The 18,393-nt window shown below is 48.8% G+C and overlaps 1 protein-coding gene across 2 annotated transcripts in view; it reads left to right on the top strand.

The window, feature by feature from the left end:
* The window catches only part of TRAPPC10 (trafficking protein particle complex subunit 10), a 75,305-nt gene that overhangs the window by 38,018 nt on the left and 18,894 nt on the right, over positions 1-18,393 (top strand). For both annotated transcript variants that reach the window (XM_040266867.1, XM_040266875.1), the window contains 9 exons: positions 1,589-1,836; positions 8,346-8,492; positions 9,051-9,165; positions 9,994-10,070; positions 11,098-11,189; positions 13,184-13,324; positions 13,611-13,723; positions 16,349-16,863; positions 17,672-17,813. In XM_040266867.1, the coding sequence (XP_040122801.1) occupies positions 1,589-1,836; positions 8,346-8,492; positions 9,051-9,165; positions 9,994-10,070; positions 11,098-11,189; positions 13,184-13,324; positions 13,611-13,723; positions 16,349-16,863; positions 17,672-17,813 (1,590 nt within the window). The remainder of the gene's footprint in view (positions 1-1,588; positions 1,837-8,345; positions 8,493-9,050; positions 9,166-9,993; positions 10,071-11,097; positions 11,190-13,183; positions 13,325-13,610; positions 13,724-16,348; positions 16,864-17,671; positions 17,814-18,393) is intronic.

Here is an 18,393-nt window from a genome sequence, read left to right as displayed (position 1 = left end):
GCCCCCCTGGCCTGTGGGCCCCGCCCTGGTTCTCAGAGTGATGCGATGTCACCCACTGAGGCCCACTTCCAGGCAGTTTTCATGCAATTCAGCTTTGGATCTCTTACTTTGCTGAGACACAGACAAAAGCATAGAACTAAAGCAATTTACTAATTAGATTTTGAAAACTTAAAGGGAGTTAAATTACATTTCTTATATCTTTCATACCCATATTATACATATATATATGTGTGTATATATATATATATATATATGTGTGTGTGTGTGTGTCTCAGATAGCTTACATGTTTCTTACATTATATATCACATAGTTTCTTTGTTCTCTTGGTTTTAAAATAAACCTGGGGCAATTTAAAATCCAAAAGTAAGCCCGGACCAGCTTTTACAGTGACATGATTAGGTGGTTCATTTTTGTTCATTCATACACATACTTCTTGAGAGCTCTCCCTGTTCTAAATACAGTAAGGAACACAACAAAATTCCTCCTTTGATGGAGTTTACATGAAAGGGAGACATATGGAAAAACAAGTATGTCACCTAGAGTCAGGTAGTGAGGGTAGCAAGTGCAGGCTGGGCAGAAGATGCAGGTGTGGGGGACGGTGGCGGTAAGGCTGGTTAGTGTCAGATGGGGGCCTAAGAGGCCCTCTGAGAGAGGCCTGACCAAACGGGGGAGCCAGGAAAGTGCTGGGGATGGGGCCCCAGCGGAGGGATCTGCTGAGGAAGGGCCTGACGGCGGGGGGACACCTCACTTTATGGGCAGTGAGCCGCTGAGTCTCAGCTCAGGTCAGGTGAGGGAGGCTGTTGCCGTTGCTGGCCCTGCAGCCATGAAGCAGTACAACCATGCCAGTGTAGATGTGGACTTCCAGGGAGGTGGCTGTGAGAGAGAAAGGTAGATTAAAAAGTTTTTTTCCATTAGATTGAATGACCCTGTTATTGTAGATGCTTGTGTTTAATTTAAAACCATATTTGAGTCTTTGGGCTGTTAGAATCGGGGAGCCTTGTTGGAAATCTCTGACTGTTAGAGGAGGTTCCCTCTGCTTCCCACTGCTACATCTTCCTTATGCCTGCTGGCCCTTCCTCTGGGAGCTGGACTCGGGTGTTGACAGGGTTGAGTGGCAGACAGGCAGGAGGCTTAAACACGTCAGGAAGAGTGTGGAGATGAAAGAAGATAAAGACTGTCCCGTGGCCAGGCTGCTCTCCGGCACATGGTAGGGAGGAACCTGATAGCACGCTCCCACCTGGGCCTCATGCCTCCTCCCGGGTGACTGATGGTGGAGCCTGAGGTGTCCCCGACCCTCGGCCCGGTGGCCTGGTCACATCCTGGCTTGTTCACGACCTTCAGGGCCTGGAACGGCGTTGTGCCTTGTGGCCTCTGTCCTGTCGCCCCATGCCAGCTGCCGAGTGGGTGTCCTTGTAGTGAGCACCCTGTCCTGTGTCCCTTGCTGGGTTCCCCACAGCCTCAAGGGGGGGCTGGCGCTTTGGGCCGAACAGCAGTTGGGCCGCCCTTCAGTCCCCTAGGGCTCACAGTCCCACGCAGTGAGGTGAAGGAATCTGCAGTCAGCGCCTTTCACGATGTGTGTTTGTTTAGATGGTGCCAACTGGCTGACTTTTTTCTGCCAGCCGGTGAAGAGCTGGAATGGATTGATCCTCCGAAAGCCCATAGATATGGAGAAGCGCGAATTGATACAGAGGCAAGAAGCCACCCTGTTAGATCTGCGCAGTTACCTGTTCTCTCGCCAGTGCACCCTGCTCCTCTTCCTGCAGAGGCCGTGGGAGGTGGCTCAGCGCGCCCTAGAACTGCTGCACAGCTGTGTGCAGGAGCTGAAGCTCTTGGAAGTGAGTCGTCTCTTTTCCGCATTTACCCGCTTCCTGACTGTTGGCGTAGAAACTGATTAAGTAATTGCTAGAAAATACAACTTCTGCTCTCAGCACAGTGCAGTTCACACTGGCCCACAGCGAGCCTCCTAGATCAGTTTCTCAGTATAATTTTTACGGTAAGCCTGGCTTGCTCTGTGCGAGCTGGGCCTCACTGATCGAGATCACTCACCTGGGGGACACGCAGAACCAGGTTTCACAGGTAGTGATTGTTTTCTTTCAGAGCTGTCCTTTCAGATACATGAATTTGCACACGAGCACGCCAGTAACAATGTGAGTGACACACAGCACGCTGTGCACGTTAAGCAGTAGCTCACAGTTTAATGGAGGTACGTTACAGACACACGTGTGCCATGCATGTATGAAGGAACACAGTTAGCTTGAAGGTATTCATTTGTAGTGAAACACTTGTTTTTCTAGATTAATATCCTCCGGGGCTCTGGACTCTTTTCCTGCCCGTAGCGTTGTAAACATTTTAGTGAGGTAGGGGAGCTCTAATGACTGACTGTCTGTTCCGGGGGTTCTCACCTTTTTTGTTATAGTGACCTCTTTACATGGGAAACTGCACATATACACACTCCAAATGTTACATACACTTTCAGAGGATTCTTAGGCACCCACTCCCACTCCCTGGTTAAGAACTGAGAGGGTGGTCTAATTCCATTTTATAAAGGAGGAAAGTGGGTGTAGGAGTGGTTAGGTGACTTACAGGTAACATAATTAACTTGTCACAGACTCAGATCCTCCCGGCAGACTGAAGTCCTTTCTGTTGGGCTCCACACCAGGGCTCTGGGGGCTCAGTTAATGAAGACCCAGGGCACTGGTGGTAGGGGTAGTTTTCATATCATAGACATTTCTGTTTTATGTTCCCTAAAAAGCTAAATAACAGACTCAATAAGATAAACTGTTTTGCTAATTTCTAAAGAAGAGATGCCTAGCCTAGCTGAGTCACAAACTTGAGAATTTAGGACTTTTTATCAAATTATTTTTCTTCTTTGGACATCTAACTGAGCACATGAGGAAAAAAGAACACTTTCCACCTTGAGGTGACGTTCTTGTGGCCACCTGTCACCGAGTAGGTTGAGATAATCTCCTTTGGCTGTTCCACTCTAGTTGTACAGATTCCAGGGCTGACGGGGCTGCTTCATTAATGGGACAGGGCCGCCTGTGTTCATGGGGCCTAGAGATTTACTAACTGTGAGATTTTCTCTTGTTAGTGGATCAGGGGAAAACAGGGGAGTGTATTAAGAGCCCAAGCAGTCCAGCCTTGGCACCTTCAAATTGGGGTCACCCAGGAGGGCTCTTCAGGACTTAGTGATGGTGTTCTCACTGGAGAGGGCATGTGGGGCATCAGGCACAGAACTCCTCTCTCTACTTTCTCATCTGAGATTCTCTCTCTAGGTTGTTTTGGGAGCTGAGGGTGGTCCTTATATCTTAAGGAAGTTTTGTGGTTGGCAATAAAGCGGATGAGTTTTATTCTTAGAATTTCTTTAAATTTTTATGGAGACAATGAAAATTCAAGACTCAAAATTATTTATTTTTTCTGCATATTTGATTCCGCTCTCAAAACTAGAACTCATTTCCTGTGTCTGCTAGCTTTCTTCTTGGTGATTGCTGTTGACAATCATGTCCATGGCCTGAGGCCAGCGTAGGGCCTTGGGTTCCCCCACACAGAGTTGGGCAGAACTGCCACTGCAGAGTCAGTCCTCACGCAGCTTGCAGGCTGGGCCAGTATGTGGTGCTTCTAGGGTTAGGTTTGGTCATTTATCCTTTTTAAGCCAAAAGCGTATGTATTGCAACCATTTTGTGCATTTCTTATTGTGATGTTTCTTTTGCAGAAAATGCCTGTGTTTGCTCTTTGTGGTTTGTAAAGCAAGTCATGGTGACTTCCTGGTTGGTGCATCAGTTGATTTATAGTATCTTCTCTGAGAGTAGGGGACGCTGAGGTGGCCAGATGCCATCTCTGTGGTGCGGCCTGGGGGTCGTCACCCCCGGCGGTGCCTGCTGAAGCAGGAGGCCAGCTCCCGGCTTGGCAGTGTGTGAACGTGGAAAGGGCGCCTGCTCACAGCGCTGCTGGCATCAGGAGCAATAGCCCTAAAGTTGCATCAGGTCTGTGGGGGCTCAGATGACTCCGTCACAGAGTATCTCTTTGTTGTCTAAACATTTAACCGCCCCCTCACCCGTTTACCAAAAGTCTAGTGTATTCCCTGCATAAATTTGGAAAATACAGACAGATCTGCAGAAGAAAATGTCATTGCGTATTCTAAAGTAAGAGGTTCTCTTTTTGGTCTGCGGCCTTTCTGTGTGTAGAAGGACTGTTTGGACTTTGGGATTGTTCAGCAGTGTCTGCCATTGCAGGAGTGTTTATCCTTGTCCATCCCCCTTATTCAGTGCGTTCACACGTAGGATGGCTAGTTCAAGACTGCATTTGTCTTTAACGCTTTCAGTGTACATCATCAAATTGCCTTCTAGAAAGATCATCCCATTTTTAGTTGCACTGTAATACTCTTTTCCTGCATCTTTGGTAAGAAAAAAAGCAATATGTGTATATATTTCCATCTTTACCAGATTGGTGAGTGAGGACAGTATAAGGAAGATATTTTCTAGAATGTCGCTTTATATTTGTTACAATGACTACCCAAAGGATTTCTGTGTTACTGTGTTTTTCTCAGTACTGGCTTGTCTTTTATCAGCATAGGTTCTGATTATGTTCACAGACAGGGCTGGCCAAGAGAGATCAGGACTCTTCAGGATCTAGAGCCTGGCCAGGGCTGTGCATGAGAGGCCCACGCCCAGACTGTGTGTGGGAGAAGCTGCAGGCTGACCAGGATGGACAAGGCCTGCCATCCAAGCCTGCCAGCTGGCGTTGGCATTCCTGGGTTAAGGCCCCATGGAGGACAGAGCAGAGGCTTTGCAGAGGAGCGAACCTCAGGGTCCTCGAGTACTTGCTCATCATTTGACCTTGAGCCCTGAGGGAGGACTCGAACTGTGAGAGGAGTGGGAGTGGACGGAGCAGGAGGAAACCGGGGAAGGCGCTGATAGCGATAAGAGCCGATGAGCCTCAGGAAGAGGGCGCAAGGGTTAGAGAAGGAACTGCCCAGCACCGTTCAGAAAGCAGCTGACTACACACAGTGGTGAGGGGAGAGAGGGCCCATACATGAGGAACAAACGAGTCCTGCTTAACCTCAAGAAACCCACAGTTTGTGCACAGAGCCAGCTGTGTGAGTGGGCTGTCAGAGCCCAGAGCTGCCGGGCCATCAGAGCAAGCTATTCCAGGGTGGGGTGGGTGGGTGGGTGGGTGTGGAATCGAGGAAAGAGGGGCAGCTTGCGTGGGCACATGGACACTACCTGACGTGTCTGGGGGTGGCAGTCAAGAGGTGGTCTTGTGTGAGCTGGGTTTTAAAGTTTCATTCATTCAGCAGTTACTCATTGAGCACCTGTTTTGTGCTAGCCAAGCACTCACTCTAGGAGCTGTGTTTTTAGCAGCAAGCACGACAGACCAACATCACCCCTCCTCACCCCGTGAGCTGAGTCCGGACCCACCAGGTGGACATGGCCTGGGTGGCGGGCAGAGTGAGTTCCAGGCAGAGAACTCACTGTTGAGAAGGAACTCTTGAGGAGCTTAGTCTTGGTAGAACTTAGGGCTGAGACAGGACATGGAGGTGAGGCTCCAGAGGTCTTGGAAGCCAGGTTTGAAAGCATACATCACCTTGAGAGTTGGCTTTTATTCTACAACTAGTGGGGAGCCACCCTTGGGTTGAAAGCTGGGGTGCTGTGAGAGGTGAGGGCAGAGAGAGGCTCCCGGTTAGGAGGAGATGTGGAGAAGGGTTGGAGACTCGGCCGAGACCTGGGGAGAAACGTGAGGTGGAGCAAAGGCACTGGGGTAGACTTTGAATAAATGGAATATAAATGGATTCAATGAATAAATGGGTCTGAGTCAACTGAATCTCATACCACCCACAAATAATTATTATTTTATGAAAGATAAAGCAAGGCTTCTGAAAGATAATGTGGGAAAGTATCTTTATGACCTTGAGATTAGCAAATGTTGCTTAAGTAGGACAGAAAGGCTTGGGCCAGGAGGGAAGACTGTGGAAAATAGGCAGCCTGGAAATCAGAGCCTCTCATCATCAATCAGCACCACGGAGAGGGGGTGACAGGGCAGCCAGAAGGGGACAAAGGTCCATAAGCTGTATAGTTAAGAAGGACTCTTACCCAGAGTATGGGAAGAACCCCTACAAATCAGCTTAAAAGACTGAAAAATCAATAGAAGGTAGGCAAATGAAGATATCCAGTTGGCTAGTAAGCAGATGAAAAGGTGCTCAGTCTCATTCATTATAGAGAAACGCAAACTAAAATGACAGTGAAATCTACCACCTCCCCTCAAGTGGCTAAAGTGGAAGGGCTTGATCAGTGTTGGTGAGAGCAGGGAGTACCTGGAGTTCTTTCCTTGACAGGAAGAGTAGGAGTGGGCACCCATCTTAGGAAAGCTATTTGGCAGCATCTGCTGGAGCCAAACCTGTGCTGCCCGTGAGCCGATGATTTGTTCCTGCTCTGTCCAGGAGGCAGTGCAGGGACGCTCGTGGTGGCCTTACCGTAACTGCCAGACCCTGGAAATAACCCAAATGTCCATCCTGTACGAGGGAAGCAGTCACTGCTGTCTGCACGGACAGCAGACGGGTGTGGCGGCAGAAATCAATGAACTTGGAGTGGCTGAGGCTGTGGACGCAGAGTCGAGCTGGAGGAGTCAGACCCAAGACGTGCCTGCGTGTTGATCTCGTGTGTACAGGTTCACGAGGAGGCACCAGTGGCGTGTTGGGAGGTGTGTGGTAGGCATGGCCCCATTGTGGTCCATATAGGACACTGGTGTTTTCAGCATTTGCATTATGTTTTAAAACATAGGTTTAGAAAAGACAAAAGAATGTCTTTAATTTTATGCTTGGAAAATGGTCAGACAGCTCTTGCCATGACCAATAATACTGATATCAGAAAAGGAGAGAGGTTTGAAGAAAGGTAAAGAATGTTTATGAAGAAATTAGTTTTAAAAAGTCTGTTGTTCACAAAGGAGTTTATCCAGAGGGCCCCGAAGTCTATGGGAAGGCACTCAGTGTCTTTCTCTTTAGGGTACATGAAGTGTCCAGATGCCGAGAATGCCGCTGGGCTCCAGGTGGACTGGCGGAGCCTTGAGCTTGCTTAGGGCTTGTCCCTTGTGGGAGGCAGGGCTTGCTCTTTGTCAGGCGTGGGGCACTGGGGTGGGTGGCCATCAGAGGAACTCAGCCTGCCACCGTCTAAAGGTATGTGGCTTTTGGGTGAGACCCCTGTGGGCCATTGGTACTCCTCAGCCTCGCCCCCTGTGGAGCACCGTAGTTCGACTCAGGGGGGTATGTGCTTTGGACAGGGTCCCTGAACTGCATCCCACTGGCCAGCTCTCCGCATCCCTTTGAGGTTGGTCCCTTGTCTGGACAAGAGAGTCATACCACTTTATCACCTTATGAAAGTTGCTTCTGATCATGTCGTTATTTTCCATACTGATGTTTCATTTAAAGGATCTAAGTAGTTTGTCTCATTTTTCAAAGACTGGGCAATTGAGCATGTGTGGGAGCGTTTAATAGCATTCTCTGGGTCTCTCCAGCTGGTGCCAGGTCCTGTGTATGCTCAGGGTGTGTTGAAGAAGCTTTCTTACAGAAGTTGGTTTCGTCAGCTTGTGCAGCTCCCCCCGTCAGCTGATGTGGTATCACTTCTTAGTCCCTGTTGTGACTAGGATCAACTGGTGGGTCTCACCAGAGCTGGGGCCCCAGCTGTGAGACACCTCATGACGTCAGTGCCCCCGAAAAGGCAGCTTGCACTGCCAGGTGTGGGCGTGAAGGTGCTGTCAATTGTGAGACACTCCTGTTTCAAAGACCCTGAAGTGTAGAGGAAAGCCCACCATAGAACTGATCACATACAGTAGATACTTCTGAATATCTGACAGTACAGTGTTTATTATATCCCCAAGCAACAGGCATCCATTTTTACAAACATAATTACACCTAAAAAATTAATAGCAGTCCTCAAATACCATCAAATATCTACTTAATACTCAGATTTCTGTGTTGATATATGATCTGAAATGTTTTCCAATGGTCCTCTGAGGTCTTAGCTTCCCACCTTCACACTGTGTGCTCTTGAATGGAGAAGTGACCAGTTTCCAAGCCTAGAGTACGTGCTGACAGTCGGCCTTCTTGCAGGCAGATATCTTTAATAAGCTTTTGAGTACATTGCTGAGATCAAACCCCTGCTGAGGCCATCCATATCATCAGGAGTGTGAGCCACTGAGTGCTTTTGGGCACAGACGGCCCTTCCTCCTGTAGCTGAGCCACTGCCCTTGTTGTTATGCCCCTTTCTCTTCCCTGTGGTTGTGCAGACTCTTGGTGGCTGATGTGAGGGGCTTCCCCGAGCACCCTCCTCACCGCCCACGCCTGTGCCCCCAGGTCTCCGTGCCGCCTGGTGCCCTGGACTGCTGGGTGTTCCTGAGCTGCCTGGAGGTGCTGCAGAGGATAGAAGGGTGCTGTGACCGGGCGCAGATAGACTCGAATATTGCCCACACCGTGGGCTTGTGGAGCTACGCCACGGAGAAGGTAGCTGCAGAGTGCAGAGGGAGCCTGTCTGGGCTGTGCCCCCAGGGTGGGGATGGAGTTCGCTGTTGGGGAAGTGCTGCACACATGGTCCCTCCTTGTGGCTCTGGCTGCTTCAGGGGCGTCCACTAGCAACATGGACGCGGTGGGTCCCTGCCAGTGTCTGACTCCAGTAGATGTCAGACATTTGCTGTGCTCATGCTAAAGGTGGACTTCTGCTCCAGGAATGAGGGTGGTGGAGACAAGGAGGGTGAGCGTGAAGCCCATGCAGAAATCAGATGAGCACAGTGGTCCCGTGTGGCAGCAGGAAAGCTTGGTGGCAGTGCAGAGTGGGGGGCTTGCAGCTTGGGAATGACCAGAGTCAGAGGCACTCCTGGGATGATTGTGTAGAAGGGTTCAGTTTGGAAGGATCATAGCAAGATGTGTTTTTATATCCAGTTAAGAATGTTTTGGGAAGGAAAGCTAAGTTTCTTGCATTTAGATGGATGTTAACTTTAAATTTGTAAATTCTTTACTCATTCTTATAGCAGATTAATTGATATTTGGGGTCTATCTCAACAGCTGAAGTCCCTGGGCTATCTCTGTGGACTTGTGTCAGAAAAGGGACCTAACTCAGAGGACCTCAATAGGACCGTGGATCTTTTGGCAGGTTTGGGAGCCGAGCGGCCTGAGACAGGTACTTTTTGAAATGTACCCAAAAGCACCGAGAACGTGGGCTGTGCTTGGCACGTATAACTCAGATTCTGGCAATAGAACTACTCACCATTTGGGACATTATACTCATTATTAGCTGACCAGATTAAGACACGGGCTATTTTACCCTTTAATCACATAAAGAGATGTCAGAAATAGTTCAGGAAAGTATAAGAGTTCTTAAAACTGTGTCTGAGTTTCTGGTAGGCTTATATTGAGCTGGTCAGGACTTTGTACAGCCCTCATGAAGTTTAAATGCACCAATCTCCCCCAGTTACAGGTGATTTATTTTTCTGATAATATGGCCAGACAAGTCCTCTTATTGAGTCAATTGCTCCTAGGTGATAGAGCCCTTTGAAAGGAGCATTGCTGATCCTTTTAGCGTAATGGTGAGTGCGAGTTAGCAGGGCTGGTGCTGACTGAAGCGCACCTAGTGACCTGAGGGGACCCCGCTGGCTTGGATCAGTTCCTCAGGGAGAGCGCGTGATGTGTGTGTTGCTCTATTTCAGCCTGAGACCACTTCACAGCATTCAGAAAGTAATTCAATTCATCGTAGGATTTGTAATACACGCTTAACGACTTCTAGCCCTAGTTAAAGATAAAAGCATTGCACGAAGTGTTTAGACTATTTCATGAGTATATTAACTGGACAAGAACGCGAGTAGTAGTGTGGTTTCAGCTGACATGGGTGTGTTGGTAGTTTCCGCAAGCATCAGACAAAGTCCTGTACCTGTGACATTTAAGGCTGAACATAAAGTCATGACTGGATGTAATGAAGATGAATAAGGATTCTTATTTTTTTCTGTTTAAGCCAACACAGCTCAGAGTCCTTATAAGAAACTCAAAGAAGCGTTATCATCAGTAGAAGCTTTTGAAAAGCACTACTTAGTAAGTATTTCAAGTGCTCCCTGTCCACTGGTGGCAGAGGGCCTGTCTCTGAGACTTTGCTACCTTTGTAGCATTTCGGATTGGGAGTGAGCTGGTGTCATGGACCTCCTCCTTGCTGGCCTGTTAAGTTTCCTCAGTTTCCTAGGGAGTTGTGGATGCACCTGGAGTAGTTGGTGGGTCAGTATCCACAGTGCCATAATTAGGCATAGAAGCATCCTTGGATATTTATTGTTCTGTTCCCCATGGGATTGCTCATTCAGTAGAGCAAAAATTGTAAGAAAGGCTGCTGCTGCTGCTGCTGCTAAGTCACTTCAGTTGTGTCCGACTCTGTGTGACCCCATAGACGGCAGCCCACCAGGCTCCTCCCCTCCCTGGGATTCTCCAGGCAAGAACACTGGAGTGGGTTGCCATTTCCTTCTCCAATGCATGAAAGTGAAAAGTGAAAGTGAAGGCGCTCAGTCATGTCCGACCTTCAGCGACCCCATGGACTGCAGCCTGGAAGTCCCAAGGACTCCTCTGTCCGTGGGATTTTCGAGGCAAGGGTACTGGAGTGGGGTGCCATAAGGCTAGTGATTGATTTTCTGTATACAGAGGAACAGTTTGAACCTGAACAGGGCTTATTATACTTGATTTTAAAGGACTTAAATTTGGGCAGTCTTAGAAAGCAGTGGACCACCTGTGTTCCCAAGTCATGGTTAATTGAAGAGTATCTGACAGTTGCCTCTGTTACTCAGAGTGAAAAAAACGCTAAAAATGTTACCTGCATGTGGAAAATACACTGAAAAAAATTATTCTATGCCTGCTGAGTTTATGTTTCTTTCTTACTATGCTTCATAGTTTATATACAAGTTGATGACTTTGCATAAATCACTGTTTTGTAAAAATGCGAATAACAGGAAAAGATCCAGAGTAAAAAATTGTTGTATTAATAAGGAAGTCTTTTGCTTCAGCTTTGGGTAAATGAATGTCGGGTCTGTATAGCATTAAATTTGAAGTACAGAGTTACTCGGTCTTTGCTTTTCCACAGGACTTGTCCCACGCCACCATCGAAATGTTCACGAGTATTGGGAGGATTCGATCTGCTAAGCTTGTTGGAAAGGATCTGGCAGAGTTTTACATGTAATTGATTTTGAACTTTTCTCTGAATTTCAGACATCTCCCATGTGTAGTAAGAGGTTTGTTATGTAGGAGTTAATATGAAGTATACCTAACTTTGTAGAATGAAAATGTAAACTGTTAACCAAACATTATCATTTTTCCAGACGATTCCTTCTGAATACCAGAGTTTAGTTTATTAACCATAGTAATTGTTACCAATCTTTGTGTTTGTTTAATTAATTTGGTGAACTGTTACATAAATGTTACACATATGTAGATAATGTGTGCCCTGTTGTATGCAGTATATGGTGTGTGTGCTACATCGTTTTTCCTGCTCGCTCGTGAGTGTCCCCCGAGGTCAGTGACGTGGGGTACATGCATGTGTCACCTCCACGAGAGAGGGCTGAGCTGTGAATGCCCGGGAGCCGGAGTGCACAGAGACGGTGAACGTTTCTCATCTGGCTCCAGCTTCCGAGTTGGATTCCAGAGAAAAGACTCAAAACCTGGTATATTTCATACGTATTTGGTAAATAGCCTATCAAAGAGAAGAACCCTGGCTGGGAATGCAGCTGCTAATTCAAAGCACTGGAAAAGATACAAGTTATGAGGGAAAAGATGGTTGTTTTCTCAAAAGAAGTATGTGTTTGAAGTGGTATCTGGATATATACAGTTTGTCATTTTATTAGGTGAAACAGGAAAGAATAGTTTATTGTAACTGGTTGAGTAGGCAGGGAAGGGGTTAGTAGATCATCTAAGGGAACGTCCTGATGTTTCAGGTGTGGTTGGAGCAGCCAGCAGTCACAGAGCTGAGGTGGGGTCTCTTGAGTCTCCATCTGGTGTCCTGAGGAGTGAGTTATTATTGGTTAGTGGAACAGAGAAGCCATGTCCTCAGATGCTGTGAGCTCAGCCCCCTGAGGCTGGCACTGCGGTGGGGTGACGCTGGCCTGCTAACGGGAGACTTGGGTCCTGGTTCTGGTGTCACTGTGGACTAGCCAGCTGGGTGACCTTCAGCCTGCGTCTCTGGGGGCTGAGTGGCAGTGGTCTCCCATCCTGCACTACAGTGTACAAATCATTGGCTGGAGATGCTAACTGAAGAAGTATGGAAGGTTCTGGAGCCTTTAAATGACAGGATGAGAGAGGACCAGAAGTCCAGAAAAACTGGCATAGGTAATTTGATAGGCTTGAAATTTGAGAATTTGGGAACTCTTACTATTTCAGAGTAAGGTCCTGAGGACTAAGATGTTTTCCCAAGATGCCAGGAGAGCAGATGCTTGTTCATTGTTGGCCTTTATCCTGCAAGATCAGCAGTCCCAAGCCCTCTGGGAAAGGCCAGGGCATCTGTGTTGTCAATGAAGCTCGGGCAAGCTTCACTAATCGTATTTTAAACTTTGGTTTGTTCTGAATATCTTGAGGTTTAAATTGGGCCTGGGAAGATGTTCTTTTATGTGATATGTGTTGCTATTTAAATCCTTCATAGTTCTCTGTAAATCTTTGAAACCTGTTCGGAGCATTGGCCTGCGTTTTGGAGTTGGCCCAAGCTCCCATTGGTTGGTTCATGGAAACCATTCTGGTTTGGTCTGTCTTCAGGAGCTGGGGTGGCTCCAAGCCCAGGTTTCTAGCTTCCTTCATACCTGCTTCTGTGCCTGTGAGGAGATACCTTCCCCTTCCTTCATGCTTGGCGGCCTCACAGCAGCTTGAAGTCATAAGTGATGCCCTCACACTCTTATCCAGAGACTGAACTCTGAAGGCCCTTCAGCTAGTGTGGGATGCTGGACAGACAGCCTGTGTGGGGTTACCAGCCTGGCACATTTCCTGGGTTTGGTTATGTGTTCCTGATTTTGTGTTCTTTCTCACCTCGAGGACTGGGTGGGGGGCAGTGGTCAGAAGAGGACTCCGGATGGCACCAGTGTCGTGGTGTCGCCGAGATCACCAAGAGTAGGGAGCAAGCCATGAAAGGTCTGAGTTTGTTGATTATCGTGACCCATTATGAGAGCTTCTGTTTGTTGATTTGCAAGGAGGAAGAAGTCTCCTCAGAAGGCAGAGATGTACCTTCAAGGAGCCTTGAAAAATTACCTGGCTGAGGGCTGGGCGCTGCCAGTCACACACACAAGGAAGCAGCTGGCCGAGTGTCAGAAGCGCCTTGGGCAGATTGAGAAGTATCCTTTAAGGCGAGTACACTCACAGAGTAGGAGCATTGCTGTCTGTCTGTACAGCAGCAGTGCCCACAGTTGCAAGTCCATAGGTGCCTGGTAATTAGGAGAGGGAAGCCTGCCTTGACGTGTTGGGTAGAGGCTGGTCAGGTGTCTGCCTGCCTGACTTCTGCGCCAGTCCCGAGGGCCCTGGAGGAAGGGGCATGCCTGCCGGCTGCACCCCCGGGACTGGGGACTGTGTGTGCGGCGCCCCACCACGTGGCCCTCTCCGGCTCCTTGACTCTGTACCCAGCTACCTTCAGACCAGCAGCCTCCTGGCCAGCGACCAGCACCTGACCACGGACGAGCGGGAGTACTTCTGCAGAGAGATCCTCAGCTTCGCCAGCCAGCAGACGAACAGCCCAGGTGAGACTCATTTCTGAAACTTTGTTACAGGAGCATCCCTGGTGGTCCAGTGGTTAAGACTTCGCCTTCCAGTGCAGGGGCTTTGGGTTCAGTCTTGATACGGGAAGTAAGATCTCATATGGCACTCGGCCAGAAAACCCAAACCTTAAAACAGAAGCAGTGTTGTATCAAATTCAATAAAGGCTTAAAAAACTTTATTGTGAAAAATGTCAAATACCCTAGAAAAGCAAAAAGAATAACACTGTATATAATAGGTGATGTATACTGACCGCCTAGATTCTGCAGTTGCTAACATTTTGCTGTGCAGCACCCATGTGTCTCTATTTTCCTGCTTTTTTCTTTTTGCTGAACTTCAGAGCCACTCCAGACCACAAGGGCCACTCCACCTTGGGACAGTGTCGCGTCTTCTGAAAACAAGAGTGGTCCCCTAAACTCCCTGCCCACAGAAGGACGGTGTTCTGGCTCGGGCTTCCACTTAGCCCCCTTCAGGTCTCCCTCGTTGTCTCAAACAGTGTTTTTATGATTATTTTATATTAAAAATCACTGGCCTGTACTAGTCCAATCAGGGATCACATATTGCATTTGATTGTTACATCTCAATTCTCCTTTACCATCTTCCCATCTTTTTTTTTCCAGACACTGACCTTTTAAAATGTAAGTTTTACTGAGATAGAATTCACATATCATGTCATGCCCCATTTGCAGTGTGTAGCCTAGTGGCTTTTACTCTAGTCACAGGTATGTGCAGCCCACACCACCGTGAAGTTTAGAACACTTTTTCCCCTCAAAAGCAGCCTGCCCCATACTCATTTCCTCCCAACCTTCTCCCAACCCCACCTTCTCTCACACCCCACCCCCTGCCAAGTTCCTGGGAGTCACTCGCCTGCCTTCTGTCTCTGAGGATACGTGTTATGGGTGTTTCACGTAAATGGAACCACACAGTGCGTGGTTCTTTGTGACCAGCTTATTTCACACAGCCCACGTTGAGGATTCGCCTGTGGTGCCACACGTGTCAGCATTTCATTCCCTTTCATGGCTGAATAACATTCCATTGGGTGGATGGACCACACTCATCCCCTCAGCAGTTGTGGGTTGTAAGACACTGGCTTTTGAAAGTCGAGCCAGGTGTCTCACAGACCATCTCACCTTCTGAAGTTTGTTGTTTCCTTGTGGGCGTGTCCAACAGGACAGTAGATCGGGAAGACTTTGCTTCTGAGTATCTTAGCAAATATACTTTATACACATCGCTGTGTGGTAAGATTAGGTTTATGGTAATATCGAGCTTCTCACATTCAGTTCATCACGATGCGGGTTTCTTTTAAACAGTCACTGTCTCCGTCAGGGTGTCTCGGCGGCTGTGACAAGATGCCGCAGACCGTGTAAATGGCTTCTGGAGGCTGACCACCGAGGACCCACGCCCTCACGGCTGGCTCCTGACGAGGCCTCCTCTCTCCCTGACTCGTCCTTCCATGACCAGGGGTGCAGGAGGAGAGACGAGACAGGAGACAGACAGATAGATTCAGAGACAGACGGGGCTCTCTGGTGCATCCTCCTGTAAGGGCATGACCATCCCTGACCTCACCCAACCCTAAATAACTTCCCCCGGGGAGCCACTTCCAGTCACCATCACCCTGCGGGGATCACATGCTGTCCACAGCTGTTGCTGACCACTGGGAAGTCAGTGTGTCCAGAGGTTTGGGCCTCCGGTTGATGTGGTCCTTGACTGCTGGGCGCCCCTCACACACAGCCATCTGGAGGGGTTCTCAGGGCCTCCGGTTGATGTGGTCCTTGACTGCTGGGCGCCCTTCACACACAGCCATCTGGAGGTTCTTAGGGCCAGTGTGGCCTTGGTCTGCGTGTTAGTTTCTTCAGGGTGCCCATACTGGCATCACAGGGCTGTGTGCCACGTCTCCAGTGTGTGAGACCGTGGACTTCCACTTTTCCACCGTTCCGTGGCCTCTCCGTGAAGAAGCTCTGCTGTGCTTGTCCCTGTTTTCTTGTGGTTTTATACCATCAATCTCAGCACAGCCTTCAGTTACTGGGTGTTTATAAACACCTCCTGGTCAGTCCAGCGGCCTGGTGGGTTCTCTCGACGCACAGGGCTGGTGGAGGGTGCAGTGGATTTGCCCCTTTGGTGCCCGAGGGCTGAGACTCGCTGCCCTCCTGACTCCCCGCATCCTTGGCTGAGCTCCCAGGGTGGCACACACCTGGACTTACTTATTTCCAGATGTAGGGGGAAACTCGGGCCTCTTCACTAGAGAACTTCTTGTGTGGGTGGGAGGATGGTGGACTTCCTGAAACAGCTCTAGGACTTGGACTTCAAATCTCATTTTGAAATTGAGGAGTTAGTTGACCTGTATTTACCTTGGGTTTGCCAAAATGGGAGTGAGAAACCTTAAATTTCTTCAGGTTTTATGATTTCCAGGAGGTATCTGGGCATGTGCTCCTCTTGTGCTTTTTACAAAGTAACTACTTTTGACAGAGTAACTCCTTTTGGTGTGTGAAGGTGGCATGGGGTCAGGAGGGTCCAAACTGTCTCTGTCCCCCGTCACTGCTTCTGGCCAGCGTGACTCTGAGCCTTGGACAGTGTGACTGGGAAGTGAAACGTGTACTGTGCGTCCACAGGTCACAGGGTCGCCCTCCCCATGCACTCCTTCGCACAGCTGCGCGATCTCCGCTTCACCCCTGCCAACGCCGTGGTCCACGTGGGTGGCGTCCTGTCTGTGGAGATAACTGTGTGCAGTCAGATGCCCGTGCCCATCCACGTGGAGCAGATCGCCATCCACGTCCACTTCAGCATCGAGAAGAACAATTACCGGAAGACTGCCGAGTGGCTCACCAAGCACAAGACAGCCAACGGGGTTATTAACTTCCCGGTGGAGGCCTCACCCTTTCCCACATCCCAGAGCAGCCTCCCGGCGCTGGAGCTGTATGAGATGTTTGAGAGGAGTCCTTCCGACAACTCCTTGAACACCACAGGGATCATATGCAAGAACGTCCACATGCTCCTGCGGAGGCAGGAGAGCAGCACGTCTCTGGAGGCGTCCTCAGGCCTGGCTCTGGAGGACGGGGCCCATGTGCTGAGGTGTGCCGGCGTGACCCTGCAGCCGGGGCCCAACACCATCGCGTTCAGGACACAGGTATGTGCCGAGCAGGAGCTGGCTTTGGGTGCTTGCAAGCACCATCTGGAGAAGCTGAGAGTCCAGTGGTGGCCTCTGCTCCATTAGCCTGGCTCTGGTTTATCCTTACAGAAAAACAGATTGGTGTTTTGAAAAAAATCTTCTATACTTGCATAGTTGTAAGGCAGTTGATGAGTTGTGCATAAAGTTCTTAACGTAGATAATTATTTGTGTTCTCACTGGTTTTAGACTTTTTCCCTTTATATTAAAATGCATCCTCATTTGTTGAAATGAGGATGTTTGAAAGGCAGCACTTTCACGTGAAACTTTCTTTTCCTTTTGTGGCCGCTCAAATGGATGTCAGAACAGTCTCTTCCGTCCGCTCGATATGAATCTCCCCCCACACCCCCAGCCAGCACAGCGCGTTCTGTTGGTTCCTCTGAGCCTGCACAGAGGCTGAGTTGGTGGAAAGTACCGCTGTTTGCCACGTGTGTTTTCAGTCTAGTCCTGGAGCAGGTCTTAAATTTCATGCTCCGTGTCTCCATTGACTACCTTTTCCAGAAGAGAATGCCACAGATAAAGCTTGTTAAATTGAGAAAGCACTGTTAGAAGCATCAAGTCAAACTTAACCATCAGTTACTCACCCAGACCTCAACTAGGAGATTCTGAGGGATCTTTTGAAGAGCCTGAATGTAGACATGTTAGCACAGAGCGGCAGGATGAAGAGGGTGAGAATAGTGGTCCCTTCGGAGGCTATGGCTCAGCCTGCCCTTGAGAAGCTCGTTGTCACAAGTGGGGACGACTGTGCCAATGCTTGTCTTACCCGTAGGCCAGGGAGCCAGGAACGTACACACTTCGGCAGTTGTGTGCCTCGCTGGGCCCAGTGTGGTTCGTGCTTCCTCACATCTACCCGCTGGTACAGTACGACGTGTACTCACAGGAGCCGCAGCTGCTTGTGGAACCACTGGCCGGTGAGGGGGCCTAGGGTGGGCGGGGCGCTGTGCAGGTGTCTGGGCTGTGCTTTGCTCCTTTACTGGAGGGAGGCACACAGGAGGAGGCTTTCTCCTGCATCACATTCCAGCCCTCTGCAACCGTGTCCTCTCTAGGTGACACTGTTGGGAGCATCGTGGAGATTTTGCCTGGGAACTGTGGCTCTTTTGTTTATCTGAATATTTGCTTTTCTGTAATTGCTACTTTCATGTTTACTAAACATTCTGTATCTGAAAATACGAAAAATAAGAGAAAAGCTGGCTAAATCAGCTGATGTCTGCTGTAGAGAATTTAATCAGTAAATATTACAGTTTCCTGCTTAGAATTCCAAAGGCTAAATGCTAGATTTAGTTATAATCTATACTGTGATCAAAAGTCTTTTCCACTGAAAGTGTTGATTAACCTTGACCCCTGGCATGGCATTTGAAAATTCAGTGCTGCTTCCTTTTTGTTAAGTTCTCAAATTAGGAGGACTTGGTATAAAGTCCTTGAAGACGACATAGCACTTTAGTAAAACACTAACGATTAAGTGTCTCAGTTAATGGCTGGGAGCAATGTATT

This window comes from Oryx dammah, unplaced genomic scaffold, assembly GCF_014754425.2.
Source record: "Oryx dammah isolate SB20612 unplaced genomic scaffold, SCBI_Odam_1.1 HiC_scaffold_2, whole genome shotgun sequence".
Taxonomy (NCBI): Eukaryota; Metazoa; Chordata; class Mammalia; order Artiodactyla; family Bovidae; genus Oryx; species Oryx dammah.
The sequence above is the reverse complement of the archived record's forward strand: the minus strand, read 5'-3'. Positions and strand labels throughout refer to the sequence as shown.